General features: G+C 47.5%; 1 protein-coding gene across 7 annotated transcripts in view; it reads left to right on the top strand.

Annotated features, from left to right (window-relative positions):
- The window catches only part of arvcfb (ARVCF delta catenin family member b), a 145,555-nt gene that overhangs the window by 67,995 nt on the left and 61,489 nt on the right, over positions 1 to 16,071 (top strand). Inside the window, exon 1 of one of the 7 annotated variants that reach the window (XM_058375053.1) lies at positions 1,125 to 1,621. The exons of the other annotated variants lie outside the window; for them this stretch is intronic. Coding sequence (XP_058231036.1) covers positions 1,601 to 1,621 — 21 coding nt within the window. The 5' untranslated portion in view covers positions 1,125 to 1,600. Of the gene's footprint in view, positions 1 to 1,124; positions 1,622 to 16,071 lie in introns of those variants that run through there. 7 annotated transcript variants of the gene reach the window in all.

Genomic DNA, 16,071 nt, shown 5'->3' on the forward strand with positions numbered 1-16,071 from the left:
ACAAATGAATCAATATCACTTAGTGGATTAAGATGAACGAGATGAACCAGTGAATGGAGGACGGTGAATGAATGAATCATTAAATCACTCGGTGAATAAAGGAAGATGAGTGAATGAATCAATAAACAAAGCACTCAGTAATTGAAAGGATGAATGAGTTAATCAAAGAATCACTCAGTGAATCAATGACTCAGTCTATGAACAACAAATTTCAGTCTGTAGATTACTCTGTCATTATGTTGGTTCTTTGCCAGTCCCTCTGAGGAACCATGAAGGTTCTGTATACAAGTCTAAAATGAAGTAGAAGCTAAAAACTCCTCAAAGCCCATTTTAATGCTAATTAGGCTGACCTCATCATCAGGACTTTTCACGTCTCTGGACTTGATAGAAAAACAGTTCAGAGTGCTTTAATGGATGAAAGCTGCAGCATGACGCAGGCTGAAAGAGACATTTCTGATGCGTGAGGATGGAGCGAAGCCCTGACTGAAGCCATTCTCCTGGAAATAAAACTTTATACCGTGTTTAATGCCTGCAGCGCCGCTGAAAAAGCCCAAATCTAGCTAGTAGCTTAGCAACGCAGCGATCTGATTCGGTTTCTCCGAGACGTGCTGACGTGATGCACTCTTATCTAAAAGAAGGCTCAGAGAGAGGAAGTCAGAGAGCCGAATGAACAGCTCAGAGTTTTTTACTCCATGTCAGCGTCAGACTCCGACAGGGGGCGTGTCCTAAAGCTCCAACGCTAATCCTGGACGCTAGCGAAGAAACGTTTTGTTTACAGAGCCAAGAACTGGTACAGATTGTTTGTATGAAAGGAACCCTTTTTAATGAAATCTAAGATACAGGGAAAGATTAAAATTCATCCTCACTCTCTGGAAGGGCTCTCACATATTTATCAGACTGAAGGACAAAAGGACAAAGCACAGAAACACAAAGAGAGAAAGAGAGAGAGAGAGAGAGAGAGAGAGGGGGCAAAATGAAGGGATGAAGGGAAAAGTTGTGTCTTCTTCGCCAGGATTGTGCTCCTTTGGCACGTCGGCTAGGTGGAGTCTCTCTCTCTCTCTCTCTCCCCAGCTGCGTCCGTCTGTCAGCCCCCTCCCTCCCTCCTTTTTTCTCTCTCTCTGCCTCGTCTGCTCAGATGCAGTGTGAGGAGACCAGAGAGAGGGAGCAGGAAAGCGTTACTCTCACACAGCCGGACAACTCGGATAGGATTCTTTTCACACACACACGCACACACCCCTCCTCTCTCTCTCTCTCTCTCTCTCTCTCTCTCTTTTCCCCTCCCTCACTCGACCCAGGGGTTTTGTTCTCCAGGCAGGGGCAACTTTTTTTCACACGGTGCGAGTGTGTGAGTGCGCGCTCGGGTTTGTTTTGACTCTCTGCGTATTTCGCGTGGATTCTGTAACGGCGAGCTCTTGCCTCAGACGGACGCACTCGGAGCATGCGAGAGACAGGACGGAGGAGGAGGAGGAGTGCACGCGTGCGATGAAAGGATGGCTGTGCAGATCTGAGCCGCTTATCTTCCACACGACTGTGATTTAGGACACACACACGCTGAAAGTTTGCTCTCTCTCGGTGTCTGCGTGCGCTCGGGAACTCAGCCATGCCTGCTGAAGTCAAACAGGTCAGTCTGGAGGAATTTTCTCTCCGTCTCTCTCTTTCTCTCTCTCCTTCTTTCTTTTCAAATCTCTCACTATAGCATCTTAAATATCACCTGATTTCCCAAGCAGCAGCGATGCACAATGCTTGTGTGTGTGTGTGTGTGTGTGTGTGTGTGTGGAAACCGGACTCGACTGGATGCTCAGTGTTTGTTTTGTTTCACACTCTTTCACACATGAGGGGAAAAAGAAACACGTTGAGCTTCATTTCTGAGGCTAATCGGTAAGAGACGGATATGATGTTGAACTTTAATGGATGCCGTGCCAGAGGCTAGAAGATTTAGCACATCTGGACACTCTATTGGCTGTGAGCACCACCACGGCTTTTCCGTGCCATTGTTTCATCGCTTAGCAAAGGCGTTTGGACGGCAGAGGAATGTCCTGCTTTTTTCCCTCCCCGGTGCGTTAGTCTCGGTGCGTTTTCCTCACAGAGCTGTTTCCACAGCAGCTAGCCGCACCACCGCGTTTATTTCCTCCAGAACCCCGACGCCCCCCCACCCCCCTTCCCCCCAAAGCACGAGATAAAGCCGCGGGGATTGATTGTCCTCCGAGTCTATAAAGAAGTTGGTACCGAGGCGCATTCCAAGCGGCCGTTAATCTGCTAACCGACTCCTCGCTCCATCTTGAATCTGGCGTTAGTGACACCGGAGAACATCGGCACCTCAAAAAAAAAAAAAACGTTTAAGATGCCAGTTCATGACCTTTAACCTCCAGATGAGTGAGATTCCTAACATTCTCGCCCATCCCTTCATATCCTGGCACCTTTACGCGGAAGGCTAACACCTGTCCGGATCGAGATTCATCTCGGCTTCTGTGGTGGAGATGAATCCGGGGCAGGGAAGCAGGGTGTGTTTGTGTGGACGGCGGTGTGTGTCGTGACCGGGCGTGTGCTGTGCCGACTAGCGCCTCACGTGATGAGGTCAGCTTTAATACCACAGCACAGAGTTGTTATGTGATACTGTACGGGTTTATTTCTGCGCTCTCCTAGCTGGGTTTTCTACACAGGAAATGTTTGGAAAAGGTTCAGATGCGTATCTGTAGATTTTCTGCCTCAAACTGACAGATGACTGCCGTGTGACCTCACTTCCTGTCTCTCTCTTTGTTCAAATGCCTACTTCTTCTTGTTTGTGTTTTTTTCTCTCAATAATTAGACCTCTGTGTGGGTGGGTGGTTTTTTTTTTTATGGGGGGTCCACTTGCCCTCCAGTCCCCACCGTCTGTAAACACTCCTCCATATGAATCAATGCGGAACGGATTGCATGCTGCAGATGCACACTGACCCAGAAACGGCTGGCGGATGTGCAGGACCCCCTGTGGTCATGTTTGATAGCCGCCTGTCTGTGTGTGTGTGTGTGTGTGTGTGTGTGTGAGTGTTAGGACAAGTGCCACTGGCTATGTATAAGTGGATATAAGCTTCTAAGAGGATCTTCACCACCACTTTTAGCTCCCAGCCCATGTTTGTGTGTTCACACTGATCCAGGATCAGCAGAGTTCCTGTATGTATAGCTGTATAATAATCCACAGAGCAGGTCTGAGATCAGTGATCAATGCTTCCCTTAATAACACACACTCTACATTCATACATGATGCTGTGGCATGAGCGCTTCTGTAACCCATTTGGCAAGCTGGGTGTGTGCAACTAATATAGCCTTGTGCTTTCTCTTGACCCCAACAGACACACACATTCACACACACACTCACACACACACACTCAGCATGACTGCAAATAGTGCACACACACACAGAGTCAGTGGCTATGTTTATGACCTGTAGTACTCGCCTGCACTGTGCTTAAATAGTTTCACACAGAGGGTGTGTGTGTGTGTGTGTGTGTGTCCAACCTCATACACATGCCTTATGGTGTTTTTTTTTGTATTTTTAATTAGGTATCAGTTTTCATTATAGAGATTAGAAGAGAGAGAGAGAGAGAGAGAGAGAGAGAGAGAGAGATGGACAGATAGACAAAGAGAGAGCAATATGGAAAGAGAGAGAGATGGACAGAGACAAAGAGAGAGCAATATGGACAGAGAGAGAGAGAAAGAGAGAGATGGACAGACAGAGTGAGAAGCAGCAAAGGAGAGAGAGAAAGTTATCAGATGTGTGTTGGACAGGGAGGAGGGGTTGCCCTGTTTTTCTGTGGAAATAAATCTTCTTTTAATCTGTCCTGTGTGTGTGTGTGTGTGTGTGTGTGTGCGCGTGTGTGCGTGTGCGTGCGTGTGTGTGTGTGGTGTAGAGTGGCTGGTGACATGGAGAGATTAGCAGGTAATCATACTCTTATCTGATGATTTATCTGATACATTTTCACCTCTCAGCACAGAGATGTAAGAGTGTGTGTGCGTGTGTGTGTGTGTGTGTGTGTGTGTGTGTGCGTGCGTGCGTGTTTGACACCTTTTCATCTTGTACCATAGAAACAAGGAACCAGTCCAGGCATCAAGATTGATCACACTCTCTCTCTCTCTCTCTCTCTCTCTCTTTCACTCTCTCTCCCTCTAACACACACACACACACAGAAATGGCTGCTGTGTATTAACCAGTATTGGAAAGTGAAGAACATGTTTCATACTTTTGTCCTTCTCCTTCTTTCCATCCATTTGTGACTAATCAGTCAAATCTCTCTCTCGCTCTCTTTTACACACACACACACACACACACACACACACACACGTTTGCATAAGGATAAAGCCGCGCACTTTGAACTTGAGAAAATGCCTTTGACATGGACACAATCGGGAGTTCTTTATACAGACGTAAGATCGATGTCTTTGTGCTCCGAGACACTTTTTCCATCCATCAGCCTCCCGGATCGATTAAGAGCCAGTTCATACACCCCTCACCTCCTCCTCCTCCTCCTCCCTCTCTCCACTCGTCTCTTACTTCCTCCTTCACTGAGCTTTATCTCCATCCTCCATTTTCAAAAGAACTGGGGCTCCTCTGACAGATATGTATAGAGTGTATTACACACACACACACACACACACACACACACACACTTCTACCCCGTTCCACCAGCTGGTTCGAGAGGCCCCAGGTGGGGGAGGGGCTCCCGAGGCAGCATCGGCCATGTTGTTTACGACAGAGTGACCATGTGAAGCGCGTGGCCTCGGGGACAGAAACGGTTAGCATGTGCCCCGTTTTGAGATTTATGACCACCTCAAACTGACCCGTCGTTACAGCTGGAAAGTTTATCTGCTTATCCACAGGTACATCCACAGAGGCGGAGCTACAGGAGAGTCCCTGCCTAAGCTGTTCCTATAGCAACCTTTACATACTCTCACACTACTAAACACCTTCTGACCAATCAGATTCAGCTCCTCTGTGGGGTAGGAGGAATATAAATAACCCCAGGGTTGAGTGTGTGTTGAGTGTGTGCTCTCTCTCTCTCTCTCTCTCTCTACACCACATGGAGTTTATTTTCCCCCCAGAGCGTGACATCCTCAGCCAAAAATATGACACCCGCCCCGACTCGGATGATTGAGCGTTTAAAATTCTCTGGCCGTGTAGAGCGTTGAGGAACGCTGATGGGAGCGTTCAGTGTGTGTGTGTGTGTGTGTGTGTGTGTGTGTGTGTGTGTGTGTTGGCAAAGCAAGATTCCCCTGCAGCTTTATCTCACAATACAGGCTCATTACAGGAAGTGGAGGTCCAGAGAGCGTCTTCCACTTTCCCCAGTTAATGGAAGCTGACAGGAGGCCACTGGCTACCTTGATTTCTTCTTCTGCTTCTTCTGCCTTTTCTCTTTCTCTCTCTCCCTCTCTCTCTCCAAACTTTTAAGAAATTTCACAAGTTCAAAGTAAACCACCACGGAGACCAAATTATGCGGAAATTTTTTTTGAAGCCTTCTGCTTTATCATCAATAGAGCATGAAAACAATAGACGCAGTCAGAGAGAGGAAAACTGTCATCTGCTGCTAGCTCCATCGCTGAAGCGCTCTCTCTCTCTCTCTCTCTCTCTCTCTCACCTCACCTCATCTCATTCTCTTTCCCTCTTAACGGCCAAGCGTCTCATTCCTACCAGGACGTGAAAGGGGAACAAAAGCGAGAGGCGAGCTTCCGACATTCCTGAAAGCTCTATTGAGTTGTCTAATGAACCTCAACTGGTCCGTTTCTCTCTCTCTCTCTCCCTCTCTCTCTCTCTCTCTCTCTCTCTCTCTATTTCTCTCTGTCTCTCTCTCCCTCTGTCTCTCTGTCTGTGTCTCTGTCTCTCTCTCTCTCTATTTCTCTCTGTCTCTCTCTCCCTCTGTCTGTCTCTCTCTCTCTCTATTTCTCTCTCTCTGTCTCTCTCTGTCTCTCTCTCTCTCTCCCTCTCTCTCTCTCTCTATTTCTCTCTGTCTCTCTCTCCCTCTGTCTGTCTCTCTCTCTCTCTATTTCTCTCTCTCTGTCTCTGTCTCTCTCTCTCTCTCTCTCTCTCTCAGTGGGAGTTTAATATGTTTGGAGGCTGTAATTGGCAGTGAAGCAGCTCCACACCGGAGTCCTGATTCCAGAGAAGATGTTTCTGTAGCCAGAGATCTTCCGACACGTCCTCATGTCTATCAGGAGACCAGCGATCTGTGTGTCTCTCTCGTCCTGACTCAGTGTAGGAGAAAGTCCTGAGGAATGTCTTTCTATTGTTTGTGGCGACTGATTTTCAAGCCCACACGTCCCGGTGCTGCAGCAAATTAAAGGCGTGCTTTTGTAAGAGGGTTTATGTAGAGGCGAGGAGCAGAGCCTCCAGATCCGTGCGGTCATTTTTCCCAGCACTATTGACCAAACGGATGATGTGGATCCTGATTCCTCCTCCTCCTCCTCCTCCTCCGGAGCTTTTAATCCATTAAGACCACAGCGTGTGCAAGCCACATGTCATGCTGGAGCTCCATCCTTCATCCACAAGAGTCTGCTTCTCCTCCGCTCACCTCCTTCCCTTTTCCTATCTGAATCCTTCCTTTAATTCCGCACGCTCGCTCCGTCCATGTCACAGATTTTAGCAACGGAAGGCGTCCGAGCGGCGAAAAGGGAATACTAATGCCGACACGCTTAGACTCCGTGTAGTCATTAAGCACGGCTTTATTTATTTATGCTGTCTCCGCCTAATGATTTTTGATACACGCTCTGAACTTTTGATTAGCCGCACGGGCACGGAGCGAGCCGGAGAGAGGGGACACGGGCGCGAGAGCAGCTGGAACTGAATTTCAATCCAGCTAATTAGGATGAATAATGTATGGAGAGAAGAGGGGGAAGGATAGCATGGTCACATCTCTCTCTCTCTCTCTCTCTCTCTCTCTCTATCTCTATCTCTCTCTCTTTCTCGGTCCAGACATTCCCATCAGATCCGCAGGGACCCTGAATTAAACAGCAGCCGCTGGACCTGCTGACGATCTGTGATTCCTGTACTTGCTTCCAGTTGCTAATCAGAAGCGTGAGCAGGTTAGAGTTCAGGGAAAGGGCAAGCATCATGTATTAGCATAGACCTAGCATCTCACGCGTGGAAGAGTGGAAGCATTACACAATGCTGTAAATAAATCAGGAAAATCTCCAGTGAAAGTCCTCCAGAGAGTCAGAGTGTGTCTGAAGCGCAAACCTTCACTTCTTTGTCAGATTGACATCCTCCAGCTAACTGATAGACGTGTGTGTGTGTGTGTGTGAGTGTGTGTGTGAGTGTGTGTGAGTGTGTGTGAGTGACTGGATCGACCCCCAGCTGTGGACCTGCTGCAGGAAGAACTTAATAAATTGTTTGTTCAGTGAAGCAGCTTAAAGCTCCAGAACCATTATAGAGGCAGAAAAGGAAAAATTCTACCTCCTGTTTCAGAAACGCAGGAATCCGAGACGTTTTTTTATTTTCTACACGTTTTAGCTAATGGGACGTGTGACGGGTGAGAACAGTTTAAAAACAAATCCGCGCGCAATATTTTTTCTGACATTTGGTGCTTGTCAGCGTAGCTTTTTGAAGCGTTTTTTTTATTCCAGGCTCATATTTCTTTTCTCCTCAGGTCAAGCCCGATGTTCTGAACTCCCATTGATCCAAATGTCAAGCTGAAGTCTGTCAGGCAGACAGGGCGTTTTATTTATTTATTTATTTATTTATTGCTCGTGAAGAATTGCATCTCTGTGTGTAAAGGTTTCTGAGATTTCTCCTGAAGCATGAGATATGAGCAGATCCCAGGTTCGTGTGTGTTTTCTCTTTCTCGGATTCGTCCCTGAGAGAGCGTGATGTTGCTGAATGGTGTGTGTGTGTGTGTGTGTAAAGAGCTGGACACTGTAGCCCGGAGTGAGAATAAACCTGGAGTCAGGACGCTATTGACTCGTCATTATTAATGTTCCACATGTGTTTCCAGTTTGTTTTATCGCTGAGGTAAACTCGCACCACATCTGGAAGCGCAGGCCATTAAACAGGAGCTGGACTGTCCTCCATCTTCTCCTCACAGCGGGACAGGATGGATGGAGGTCTGACGCCAAACCGTGGCCTCATGGAGGTGAGCTGAGCAGCACAGAGGAGCTTTAGGAGCTGAGGAGCTTCAGGTGTTGAGAAGTTTAAGGAGCTTGGGGAGCTAAGAAGTTTGAGGAGCTTGGGGAGCTAAGAAGCTTGAGGAGCTGAGGAGCTTCAGGAACTGAGAAGCTGTAGGAGCTTGGGCATCGAGGAGCTTTAGGAGTTGAGGAGCTTGAGGAGCTTTAGGAGCTTGGAGAGCTGAGGAGCTTTAGGAGCCTGAGGAGCTGAGAAGCTTTAGGAGCTTGGGCAGCTGAGGAGCTTTGGAAGCTGAGGAGCTTCAGCAGCAGCAGCAATGTTTTATTGTATCTTTTCTCATTGAAGCTGGAGCTTGATTATTTTTTGATGAACATTTTATAATTCAGGGTTTTTGCAGTTCTTTCTTTTCCCCCTGAAGTCTGGACTCTTTCCCTCCCTCAGACCCGATCTTCTACAAATACACCAAACCTGCTGTGTTTTTATTTCTCCTGCTTTCACTTCCACTGATCAGTCTGTACTGAAGAGGCAATAAGATGCAGCTTTCCAGAACATTCCAGAGCTTTATCCTTCTTTACTTTAAGTGCTTTGTTTGGGTTTGTTTCTGCAGCTCCTGTGGTCTTGTCCACATATTTGCAGTAGGATAAGATGTTCTTTGTCTTCCCGGCTCGTACACGTCAGGTGTAGGTTCTGGCTGGAGGTCCCTCAGGGGACGTCAGCAATAAGCTCCATATGAAGCGTTGAGAAAGGCTAAGCGTTAGGAATTTCTGGCTGCTGGCGTTGGAAAAACCTCAGCAGTCCACCCAGCGCAGGTCGTCACATTGCCTCAGTGAAGCTCTCATCCAAATGCAGCCGGAGGTGGAGGTCAGACGTCCAGGACGAGCTGTTTTGTTTTTTTTATTTGGTCATTTTTATCCTTAACAACACTTCACAACTCTCATCACACTGGCTGACAGTTTTCAGTATTCAGCACTGACCAGTAACACAAGAGCTGAGACGAGTGATCTCTCCTGCTGTAGAGCAGAAACGTGTGAAGTGGAAATAAACACCATGACCAGAGTGACCATTATAAAGCTAGCTCCTCGTACAGGACACTGGCTACTGTATCAGGGGATCACTGCAGGACTCGGGGCAGCCTCTGATATAATTAGACTCTAATCAGTTACACAGGAGTAGAGAGACGAGACGCCGCCTTCCTCCCTTTTCCCATCCTCCTCTTCCTCCTCGTCCCTCAGCAGCTGGAGGGATTCCACTAAACATCCCCTTCATATTTCTCTCCTCCAGACATCCACATGCTGCCATCACAGAGCTCCGAGGCAGGTGCAGGACACACAGACCTCCCAGAAAACCCTGAGTCTGACTCGCTGTGACTCAGTGAGACTCGCTGTGATTCAGTGTGACTCGCTGTGACTCGGTGTGACTTGCTGTGACTCACTGTGATTTGCTGTGACTCTCTGTGTCTCTCTGTGTCTCAGTGTGACTCACTGTGATTCAGTCTGACCCATTATGACTCGCTGTGTCATGTTGTGGCTCACTGTAACTCAGTGTAACTCAGTGTGACTCGCTGTGTCATGTTGTGACTTAGTTTGGCTCAGTGTGACTCTATCTGACTCAGTCTGACTCGATGTGACTCAGTTTTTCATCTTTCCTTGCTGTAGTTCCAGGATGGATGACGTTCGCTCTCCGGTCCAGGACGTTAATGGGATGACGGAGGTCATCAGGGGTCAGTGCACCGTAATGCCCTGTCTGTAAGCGTACGTCTCGTTCAGTGGCTCTGAGGAGGAAGGGGAAATTCTACTAAAGACAGACTCCTGTTTTCACAAAGTGCTGCTGCTGTTTCTCTTATTTATTCTGCTTTTGTTCTTCCATTGTGTTGCCTTTTCACTAACTGCAGTCAGCAAGCACATTCCCCAGGGACAGAGAAACTGTGTGTGTGTGTTTTCACTGAATGAAGCCAGAGCCCCCAGACCTGATTTGTACACAGATTAGATTAGCTGTGTCAGTCTGGACTCGGCCCTGCTGCAGCTGTGTGTGTGTGTGCGTTTGTGTGTGAGGGAGAGAAAATAGTTCCAAATGAGAATGCAGTTGTAGGCTATTTTGGGTCCCAGGCTCTGTTGGGGTTTGACACAGAAGGGTGTGATTCCTCTGTGGGATCGTGTTCCTTCACTTCTGCCAAAGAAAAAAAAATCCCTTTCCAGATCCGCCTCCACATTCTCTCTCTCTCTCTCTCTCTCTCTCTCTCTTTTCTACAATTCCATGACCGCAGCAGCTGGAAGCAGGCTGAAGCGTTCACGGCACTAGCGCACAACCTGACAACATTTACATTTCACCCCAGTTCTGGATTCTGATTGGTCAGAAGCTTTGTGATTGTCGCCATGGAGATGTGTCCAGTGTTGGTCTGTAGTTTGTAGTGTTTTCTGGATGGAAGAGTTTACGCTGTACAGCTGGTGCAGGAACGTGAGCAAGATCAGGAATTAATGTAACCAGAAAGGGATAAAAAGTACAAAGAGGATGGTTCTGACTGTTTGTAGAGCGCTGTTAGAGACGTGAGCGTGATGGACAGTGAGGGTCAGTGAGACAGGAAAGAGGAGGCTAGAGTCTGATCAGTACAGTGACTAGACGAACCACAGAGACATCTCGATGATCTTTAAATGGATATTCTCCTGGTCAGCTTTATTCAGGAGTTTCTCCTGCTGCTTCCTGTGTAGTCTGAGACTCAGAGCTGCTGCTTCACCAGCGGTCACTCAGAAACTGCCTCCAAGTTCATCTAAGGACATTAGATCAGTTGGACTGTGTAATTATGCGTTCGTGTGAAAAACCCCGTCCGCTGCAGTGACCCGAGGATCCGTGCCGTTAAATCAAACTCGTACCGAGAGCGGAGGAATATCCACATGAGACCTGCACTAACCACCCCCATCAAGCTACTTCATTCATTACCATGAACTAGAACACACTGTGTGTGTGTGTGTGTGTGTGTGTGTGTGTGTGTGGAGTTTAGTATAGATTAAACTTGTTTATTGTGGACAGGGGATCTCTCCATCAGGGACAGGAAGGGCGGGGCTACATTCCAGGCACTCAGAGACAGGAAGCTTCTCGGCACGTCCTTCCTGTACTGATACAAAGAGTGTTTGTGCCAACGCTCTGCGCACGTACATGTCCTCACACACACACACACACACGCACGGTTCACACTGTTTGGTTTGTGAGGCTGGAGTCGGACGTTTGTTTGGCGAGCGAGGCAGGTGTCCGAGTCAGTGTCATTGCCTCTGAAATGAGCCTAAACTGATTTGGCAGCCATGACTGTGGACTCTTTCCATAATTTGCTAATCTTTTATACACATACACACACACACACACACAGGAGCAGGTTTATTGGAGGATGCTAGGGAAGGCTGGTGCCTTTGCAGATCCTAAGCCAACTCCTCCTCCTCCTCCTCCTCCTCCTCCTCCTCATCATCATGTGTTGTTTTTTATTTTTCATCTCCTGACTCGAAGTTTCAGCGGCGGAGGACAACACCACGCGACTCGTTAGCATGTAAACGAGCTCCGTTGCCCGGGAAGCCCCGCAGCTTGAAAGATGCAACGGAAGATGTCGTCCCGTCGATGAGTTGCTGTAGCAGTAGTTTCTTCTGTCAGTGAGATGAGTCCCTGTGCTGATGACGGCAAGGTCGTGTCTCCGTCTCAGCTTTATCGTCAGCCTCTGGCTAACAGCATGCTAGCTAACATCACACTCATCCAGTTGCATGTAGAATTTATAAAGCATCAGCAGCTGTGTGGCGTGTTTCACACTCCCAACTAGCGTTCATAAATCTCTAAAGCTTTTACAAGACCCCAAACACACTTCACAGCCATTCAGGAGCACACACACACATGCGCGCGCACACGCTAATGGTTAGCGTGCAGGGAACATCTCCATTCTCTGCGAGTGGGCAATGAGAGAGCATTATCCTCGCCTGGTCTATTAGTTTATTAGCCACAAGCTCTTTTGTTGTGTGTCATTAATCTATGATTAAAAACCTAAACAAGCAATTACACTGCAATACTGAGAATCCACATCCAATCCCACACTAATCACTGAAACACCTTCAGAGAGACTGTTCCAGCACTGAACACACAGACCAGTGAATCCATTCAGAGTAATCATGCCGGCATCTCTCTCTCTGTCTATCTCTCTCTCTCTCTCTCTCTGTCTCTCTCTCTCTTTATTCCTAAATCTGTCTATCTCTCTCTGTCTATCTCTCTCTTTATTCCTAAATCTCTCTCACCCTCTCTCTCTCTCTCTCTCTCTCTCTCACTCTCTCTCTCTCTCTCTCTCTTCTCTTGTTGGGAAGGGCGGGGCAGTGTATCTTATTGAGGTCTCCACACAGAGAGGTAATGGAGGTGGGGGAATGCAGAAGGATGGATGGAGAGCAGGGTCCTCATGTTCCATTAGTCAGAGTGGACGGCTGGAGCAGCTGCTCAGATTCCCCTCAGAGGAATTCACACACATCCAATCTCTGATTACGGAGCCTGCAGAAGATCAGAGCTTCCAGCTCCAGCAGCTCTACAGCACATGCAGCTTTCTGATAACACCATCATCATCATCACCTTCATCAGCATGGAGCTTACACGCACTCTTACTGGTTGTTTTTATATTTTAATTTGAGGAAAACGGTGCAGGAGAATCACGAGGTTCTGCTCAGATTTCAGGAGCATTAAGATTCTCCTCATGTTCACGCTGCTGTGCATTAATGTTTCATGTCTCTGCTCTCAGTAGATCAGCTGCTCTACTGCCGGACAGGATGCTGTAGGTTTTGGATAAACTGCACCATTTATGAACCAGAACAGTGTAACAAAACCCCAGTAATAGTCACTCAGCTACTGGGAGCTGTGTAAAAAAAATTCAGCCTTCTTTCCTTCAGACTGGTTTCTGAAACTAATAATAAACAGTGTGCTAGTTTTCTCCAGTCTCTCTGCTTGAGATGATGATGATGAGGATGATGAGGATCCAGAGCAGGATTTCCACCGGAACACTGCTTTCAAAATCTCCACTGTGATGGATTTGACCAATTTGTGCTCCATTATCCGTTCCCTGAGTGGCATCATTGACAACGCTGGGAGCTCGAGCTCGAGCTGAGGTCTGAGCAGCTGCAGCTCCTACTCTTGACTTGACAACATTTTTACTTATGAAACAAAAACACCAATGATTAATATATTTTGTGGATGCCTTATGCAAACGTAGCATCCTGGTGTCCGTCAATCATCAGCCGTTGCCATGACGCTGAGACATGATGCTGAGACCACCAGTCCGTGGCTAACACCACCATCATCATAATCATTGAGTCACACTGTAGAAGTCAATCAATCACTGTAGAAGTCAACCAATCATGAAGGATGGACTGGCAAACATAACAGAGGAGAGAGAGACAGTGAGAGAGAGTGAGTGAGAGAGAGGGAGAGACAGCAAGAGAGGGAGAGAAAGAGATGGAAGAAGGGACAGAGAGAGACAGTTGGAGACAGCGAAAGTGAGAGACAGAGAGCGAGAGAACTGTTTAAATGCTTCTGACAGGAACAATACGCTCAGATTCTGCTGCTGACATTCTGACCCCATGTGGAACTAATCCCCTTCCCCGGGGCAGTTTCATGTCTGACTTCACATCCCAGCGTCCTCAGAGGGTTTGTTTGTTTGGGGGTTTGTGCTGTCGGTCACTACATTGTACTTTCAGAGCTGACGCAGGATCAGGAGAGAGACAAACACGCCGTGTCGTGCTACTGCAGGAAAATAATCCACCATAGGACGGCAGACCACACGACTCCACCCAAAACCCCGCCCCCTTCCTGTGTTTACTTCAGTGCACTGTGTAGAAATAATCTGCTGTTAGCTTCTTCTCTTATTCTTCACCCTGACTGCTGCTGCTGCTGTACAGCGCTGATGAATGTTCTAGCCAAGAACAATGGCTCACATTCCACACATTTACCTCTCTCCGCATTGTGTGTGTGTGTGTGTGTGTGTCGAACTCGAACCCTACTGTAAGCCTCTAGAGTTCCAGGAATGCCAGCGACGTTTGGACTTGGATCCATTTGCCTCTGATTCGTTCCAGATGCTTCAAAAAAGAAAAAATGACCAACTCCAAAAAGTTCTGGTCTCACAGGCCTTGTGTTTCATAGCTTTTGGAATCGGTGTATTGTTTAGCCATTATTTAACGTAGTTAAACAGTCACATAGATCACTCTGTAATGGAAGAGTAAACAGCGCTCTGATTGGTTGGAGGAACGTTTCCGTGCTCCAGCGAAGAAATCCATCAGTGCACTCGGCGCATTCTTCAGCGTTTTGACTCTGCGCCATGGCGAAAGGAAGCAGCAGCCTTTTCGTAGCCTCCTCGGCTCAGGAGCGAGACGTTTGTTTATTTTGTTTAGTCTGTGGCACACAGTTTTCGCACAATAGAACAAAAGAGCGGGCAGGAGCGGGTGAGGGGTTTGGAGAAAGAGCGGACGTGGTGGAGGAGTGTATGCAGCAGGAAGGAGGGGAAAGGGAGAGAAAGAGAGAGAATGCTGTTAAGATTCCTTAAAATCCACCACCTCCACCTCCCCTACCATCCCTCTGCTCCGTCCAAAACTAACTTTCCCTCTCCAGAATCCTTCTTGCTCTCGTCTTTGCTTGCACTTGACTACCCAGAATCCACCTCAGCTTCATTAACACCCCGACGTCCTCTGGTCCTGGCTGACCTCGAACAGTGAGCCATTGCCAGAATCTTCTCCTCCTCTGGCCCGGGAGAATGGGAGGAGCTGGAGTGCCGCCAGTCATCCTCGTCACCTTCCTCCCGACTTCCTTTCCTTCCCCTCTACATGATTTATTTGGCTCCTTCCTGTTATCATCAACTCTGGCATTGATAGTCGATGATAACGTTCATCTCCGTACTCTGTATGTTCTCCTGCTCCTTTCTTTCTTTTTTGTTTTTATATAAAACTATACAAGCACTCGATTCAAATATTTTCCGGATCTCCCGGAGGAGAGCTCTAAAGGCCAGCTCGCCTTAGCGTTATCTCACCTCGGCGAGTTGGCAAAGCAGAAGGTCGAACAGAAGGGACTGTGGCTAAATTGGATGACCCAGGGTTACTCAGACTGTCTTTGCGAGGGGATTAATTGTATAAAAGCCCGGTAATGATCTCTGGCTTGTGGCCCGACTCAAAATCCCTTTAGCCATGGTGCAGTGAATTAGTGCTGCTCAGGTGATTTAAGGTGAACACCACGGAGGAAGAGGAGCAAATCCATCACGCTGTGTTCTGACCTTCAGGCAAGACAACCACAAGCTCCATTCCTTCTTCTTCTTGAAGCTTTGCTTTGCCTCTGGTTTTCTAACACAAGGCAGTTGCATCGAGCTGATTCTCGCTGGAGGATGTCATGATGCTGATGAACTGGAAATGTTCTTTAGCTGGAAAGATGATCACCCTCTGTGTTTGTCCTCTTTAGAGTTCTTCCCGTTTCATCTTGAGAATATCTGCTAGACACTTCCTGTCCTGAGCTTTTTCTTAGGACTGCTTACTGAAGATACAAGAAAGTCAGAATCTCATTTTTCCAGCTCACCGACCTGCATTTATTATTAAACATCTCGTGTTATTCCACACATTATTTCCATTTCTGATAGCAGGAGCAGTGTAGAAAGCTTCTCACCCTGGCAGTGAAATCCAATCTGCAGAAGTTGTTTGTCCAGTCGTGTGGTCACTGGTTACAAAGTACTGACACTGGAGACTCCTTCCTTAAACACTAAACAAACATCTAACCGAAAACCTTCACCCCATCAGCTCTTATACTTTTCTTTTGCACTCTGAAAGAGCTGTTGCTATAGAAACAATAAGGTATCCGAGCTGTTCAGCGTATGAATATCGGGCCTCTTTCTTTGGACCGTGTCTGTGAGATGTGTTGATCAGTCTTGTGTAAGAGGTTAGCATGCTGGAAACCGCTGTTGCGCATGTCACTGGTGGGTCGTGTGAGGAACTTTTCACCCCTTT

This window comes from Hemibagrus wyckioides, linkage group LG22, assembly GCF_019097595.1.
Source record: "Hemibagrus wyckioides isolate EC202008001 linkage group LG22, SWU_Hwy_1.0, whole genome shotgun sequence".
In the NCBI taxonomy this organism is placed as follows: Eukaryota; Metazoa; Chordata; class Actinopteri; order Siluriformes; family Bagridae; genus Hemibagrus; species Hemibagrus wyckioides.